The sequence below is a fragment of the Nasonia vitripennis genome, chromosome 4 (assembly GCF_009193385.2).
Source record: "Nasonia vitripennis strain AsymCx chromosome 4, Nvit_psr_1.1, whole genome shotgun sequence".
Lineage (NCBI taxonomy): Eukaryota > Metazoa > Arthropoda > Insecta > Hymenoptera > Pteromalidae > Nasonia > Nasonia vitripennis.
In genome coordinates, this window is record NC_045760.1 from 2405309 (window position 1) to 2411308 (window position 6000).

Below are 6000 nucleotides of genomic sequence, written 5' to 3' on the forward strand. Positions count from 1 at the left end.
GATCCATGTAACTCATTGCCATCGACGTTTTTCTCTGCAAACAGGATAACGGCGCAGCTTACGATGCCGGCGGTCTGGAAGTTGGCCAACTGATCCTGGAGGTCGACGGTCACAAGGTCGAAGGTACGTGGTTTTTCAATTCTAATGAAAAGTGTCGAACACGTGCGCAGCAAAAGCAGGTGCGTGATAACGGTGGTCTGGCTCATTACAAACGAAATTACGTCTCTCTGCGCAGGACTTCATCACCAGGAAGTGGCGAGGCTAATAGCCGAGTCGTTCGCGCGAAGGGACCGTAACGAGATTGAGTTCCTAGTCGTCGAGGCGAAGAAAAGCAACCTCGAGCCGAAGCCAACGGCGCTGATATTTTTGGAAGCGTAGCAGGAATCTCCCACCTCCGAGCCAGAGCCACCATAGCTCGAGTCGCCGGCGAGAGGACGATGGTCGGACGACGAGCGATCCAGGAGCGAATATCGCAGTGCCAGAAGGACCTAAAGCCGCGACTCGATGCCGCTGCAGGTTGTTATTATTATTATTATTATTATATGCAGCGAGCGTTATCGCGAGAGTGATGCGCGCTCTTTGAAAATATCCGCCGCGGAGCACGAGCTCTTAAAGCTCATCGAGAGTACTTCACTTTGCGAGATGACTGCCCGCGTAATATTGCTTGATGAATGTTCTCTCCCTCTCTCGCACGCGGACGTTAAGAGCAACTGTATTTAAATGACTTGCACTGCAACGCTTACAGTTATTTTTTACGTCCGTCCATCATATTTACGATTCGATTTTCTTCATGGACACTCGATTAAGCCATCGAGGAAATTAATATTTACTCCGGCGATGCATTTCCGCATCAATTAAAATCCGAGAAAGAGAGAAAGAGAGAGAGAGAGGGATGGAGGGCTCGAGTTCGTTCTCCAAACTGCGCTGTGCACTTTACAGTTAGATCGTTGTCAAACGAGCAAGCGGACAACCTTTACATTGTTTATCTTTTTCCAGGCGAGCTGCAGCGGGACACGAGCCGCCGATACACGGGTCTCTTCACTCCGGAATATTCGTCTACCTCGGACACAAAGCTTCAACGTACGACATAATCGCTCTCTCTCACTATGGACCGGCGTACATTCGACTAGTCACTCGAGCAGCCTGGCCGCGGTGGTGGGATGACAACAATATCCTCGCGCTCGCGCACATACACACACACACCCGTTTACACGCACGTATATTGTACCCACGAACTCGTGCTTTTATCCCCGTGTACAGACGTACAAAGCGATTCAATTACGAAACTGTAAAAGACATTCCTCCCGGGAGTTTTTCCTCGAGCTCGCGAGTGCGCGTACCTGCATCGGTGTGACTCGCTGCGCGTATAGTTTCCTCGTCAACTCGATACAGATACATGAGACGCGTAACGAGGGCCTGAGACGGACGAGTTTGTAAGTACAGGGAGAAGATGAAGACGAAGAAGACGCAGTAGGCATGCAGCAGAAGAAAACATTCGCGTCGCGCGCAAAGTGATTATCGCAACTGCAGCGGAGAGACGCGACAAAAGGAGTTTTCTGTGCCAAAGTAATCAGCGACTTTGTGGAACGCGCTTCGCTCGGCGCAAAAAGCCGGGCAAGATCAAGCGCTGTACTGTCGCTGCTTAAAAGACACGTGCTGGAGGTGTATATGTGTGTATTTGCCGAAAGACTATATATGTGTATACAGATGCAGATAGAGAGAAAGGGAATTTTATTATATTATTCTTCTCGCTGACACGAGGATTCTCTTTTTATTTTGTTAATCGGCAAATGAGAGGTAATGATAATCCTAGAACATATATTACGATAAGTAAGGATCGACGCACTCACAGTTGACTAATGTTGTGTTATATCGAAAAAAGGAATCGCCTTCGAGGGACGGAAACGAGTTTCCCTGTTCTCTATATACGCGAAAATTGTAGAAAGAAGTTGATGTTGCTGCGCTACTGATCTCGAACGACTGTGCACATGCAAACTCGTTTTTCTTCCTCGATCGATACTATAGACTTACTATTGGAATTGTTGAGGCTTAAAAAATTATATTATATACATAAATGTACGACAACTTGGTCGGTGAAACAAACAAAAAAAATATATATATACATATATGAATAAAACGACGCTAAACTGTTGCAATGGCAAAATTACAAGTTGCACTAGTTCTCACCGGGAAAATCTCGATTACTCTAAGCTTATAAATAACGGATCTGTTTAAAAGTTCTAACATCACATACGAGTCGATAATTCGATATGATAAGAACGCATAAAAGTTTACGTGTCCGATGCAATGTTATTCGAAAAGTTTTTCTCTCAAGCATAAACGATCGCAGGACAAAAAAGAATTTGCAATTATTTTTTATCTAACAAATAAAAGCGCACACGTCTACGAACGATATTAAACGATTTCCCCGAATCGGCGCAAACACGTATCTGCGCCTACGCCCTTCAAATTCTGAGACGCGTTGATTTTTTAAACGCAGCTTGTTCAAAAACTTTTCTAATAACGTGACGGTTATTATACGGAGATAAACTGAAAAATCCGTTGCGTTGATTGTTAATGTGCCAAAATAGCTAATAATGACGAATAATCGTCTGCGAGAGTATTAAACGCTGCGTAAGAGTTTTGAGAGAAGCATGACGTATGAATGAGTGGAATAAAACAAAAATAGTGACGTGGCCGAAAATTTGACATAAAGTGGAGAAACCATTACGCATTTCCGTGCCCGTTACTCAAAAATAATCTATTTCGTAGAAAAGTCACAAAGTAAAATGAAATAAAAAAATTTGTTATTTTACTTTCTGTTGGGAAATTGTATTTAAGATTTGTTGTGTATAGATAAAGATTCGTTTATAGAGGGACACTGGATGTATAGAAACGGTTTATATTGTGTAATAGTTGACTGTTTGATAAGGCTTGAAATGTGATATTATTTAAACATGATAAAAGTTGTCTGGAGAGAAGAATATAATTTATTAAGAAAGTACTTAAGTTTTGTTATCGATTTGTTGTTTATCACCGTTTGTATATAGGATCATTTATTTTATTTACAAAGTGTTAAATATTATAATAGAATGTAAGTTTTAGATCTATGACATGAATTAAAACAAAAATATTAATACATTTATGTAAATTAAAAAATAATAATAATTCGAATTAGTAGTCAAACATGAATGGTATAAGAAATTGGGCATGGAAATCTACTCATAAGCGTAAAACATTAATCTTGTTTTCGTATAGCACGCACAATAACGGATTTAAAATAATAATGGCATGGATAAAATTTAATAATGCACTGCTTTCAGCGAATGATGTCGTAGCACATAAGAAAGACCAAAATCTAGACCGATTTTTACAAAAAGAGAGAAAATTATCGATGAATTGCGTGCGCCGGACTCGCGCATAAAACATTATTTGATCAAGCGATCTTATCTTCGAGGATACTAAAAGCAAAAATAAAAGTACGGATATTCGGAAATAACGACGTTCGCTGGACGTGTACGATGGCCAAAGATAAAATGTGAGAGTATGCGAAACAAAAAATATAACTTGTAAATTCTGAGGAGAAGTGATTTCGGCAGAAACTTGAGCCACTGAATTACAAGCAAAATTGTCAAAACTCTATTTTCCTGTTGTACCCAATCAGTTCGCATGTGACGGTCATCTCATCTTGCCTGCATCGATATTTGTACCGCTATACGTGTATAGATGATTTCCCGCCGTTAAAGCGATGGAGCCGAGTTTCTGTCGAAACAGTTTTCCAAGTCGCCAAAAAAGAGAACAGATAAAATAAGCTAAAACTTTTTTTCAGAGCAAATCTTTTTGAGGCTCCCGAGAAACAAATATTTTTATAAGCGGCTTTCGAAATACGCGCAGTGTCCGAATAGCCAGAGATTTCAGCTGACATATCTGAACAATGCCTTACCGCTTTATGTGTTGAATAACGAACGAAAAACAAAAAAATACAAAGCGAAGCAGTCGTTGTAGCATCGATCGATTTAACTACCAAGGAGATTAAAGATTGACAATTTACAAAAAATCTGACTATTTTAATGCTCGAATCCAACATCAAAGAATTGACATCGTGTAATTTTCAGAAAAAGTATTAAATTTCAAGTATTTTATGTAATTTTACATTGATGTATCTGATTATTTGAGCGTTAAGATCGGATATCAAATTATTCAGATTCCACAGGAATGAAAATTTTCAAAACTCTACGAAATGTCCTTTATAAAATAGTTTCAATTAAATTTTTTACTTTTTTATTCACAAAATATCATTAGTATGAATAAACAATATTTCTAGTGTTCAAGTCACAACATATCGGGATTGTATGGTTTACTCTGCCACAATTTACTTTACGTAAACCGGATATAAACGATCTTTAATCAAACACGAACCCGTGAATAGTTGTTAGTTCGTAAATACGACGTATGTTACACTTTAAGTATTAGTGTAAACGACGTAATAGTATACAGCTGATTAATTGCATCGCAGGTTGTAATTAATTCAAGTCATTATACACCAATTACTTAATTGCGCACAAGTGGATGATCTATTCAATTGAAAATCATTGGCTTTGGTACCCACGATAGGAGGGACACTAATTGTACTAAGTAGCGTGCATTTGATCACTAGTTAATAGCTTCTTTGATGTTGAAATCGAGCTTGTTCATACACAGAGACAATTCTTTCCTCATAAACGCAAAAAGAGAATTTTTTTCAAAATCATTCCTTCGAAGCGAAAACCAAGCATTTATGCGGTGTAGCTTATACACATGTAATAGAAATTTTAAAATAGTAATAAAGCAGTAGCTGTCGATTTATAGACTTTAGAAATACAATTTGCAAAAAAAAAAAAGGATAAATAATACCAAATTTTAAAAACTTAGCTGAATCTAACGTAGCGAAATGTTAGGTTTTATTTTTTCAACAAGACATAAAAGTGTGGAAAGACTCAAATTCTGATTCCTACAATCTTGAACACAGTATATAAAGTTGTATCTTGCAAAACTACAGTTCGCTTAAACGCAAGTCCCTAAGAAATTCTGCAAGATTATGCAACAAAATATTTCTATAAAGTTTAAGAAATGAAATGAAAAACTTCTTTAATGTCTGACCAAATTTTAAAAAATGTAAAAAGTACGATAAATCGAAAGAGAGAAAAACCGCTAATCATCAATATACCCTTCAAATAATATTGTAACGACTAAAGATACGAATTCACTGAAACTTGAATATAAACGAAACGTTAAGGACATTACGTTTGTTATTCGTAAAACACTATAAAAATGTACATAAAGTGTCGTTCGTTCGTACGCATTTCATGTAGTTAAACAATCTGTTTTGCAGCAACTACACAGATTTAATAAGTTAGCGTGCATTTTAACATATGTCAAGATGATACAAATGAGCAGTAAGATAATTTGCAGATTGTAAAGAAATTGATGAAAGGTCACTCGTGCAAAGCGCAAGAAACAAATCGTATACAAATAATGTATACACCACATACACCTTAACACGGTATTTGACGTGTAAAAGCATGTTCATGACTATTATTGTAAAAATGGTGATGATTATTACGATTATTATTATTATTATTATTGTAATTGAAATAAAACGTTCACACAAAGAAAATGTTGGCTTTTATTTCTTTATAAAAAAGAAACTATTCTCAATTTTTTCTTCTAAAGCGATTGGATAATTAGCAAATAAAAAAATGCATAAAGTTAATACTGATGGAAGTGCTTTATTCAATTATTAAACTTGAAATAGAATGATATAAAAGCAAGTGGTCGTGTATTTCTTACATTCTACTATTCTCTAGGTTGACAATTCGTCGTCTTAAATGATCGTGGTAGCACCTTTAGCGACCTAAAAGTAAACACAAAGATTTGCATTATGTTGAGTGAAAATTTTGTTTTATTCGTATAAGTAACGAAATAATATTTGGTGCCATTAGAGTTTACTAAAAAATTTAT

At 37.1% G+C, this 6000-nt stretch overlaps 1 protein-coding gene across 6 annotated transcripts in view; it reads left to right on the forward strand.

Annotated features, from left to right (window-relative positions):
* LOC100121157 (whirlin) overlaps window positions 1-5656 on the forward strand; it is a 62157-nt gene extending 56501 nt beyond the window's left edge. For all 6 annotated transcript variants that reach the window (XM_031929279.2, XM_031929282.2, XM_031929283.2 and 3 more), the window contains 3 exons: window positions 45-123; window positions 236-516; window positions 997-5656. In XM_031929279.2, the coding sequence (XP_031785139.1) occupies window positions 45-123; window positions 236-378 (222 nt within the window). In that variant the 3' untranslated portion in view covers window positions 379-516; window positions 997-5656. The remainder of the gene's footprint in view (window positions 1-44; window positions 124-235; window positions 517-996) is intronic.
* Window positions 5657-6000: the final 344 nt, after the last annotated feature.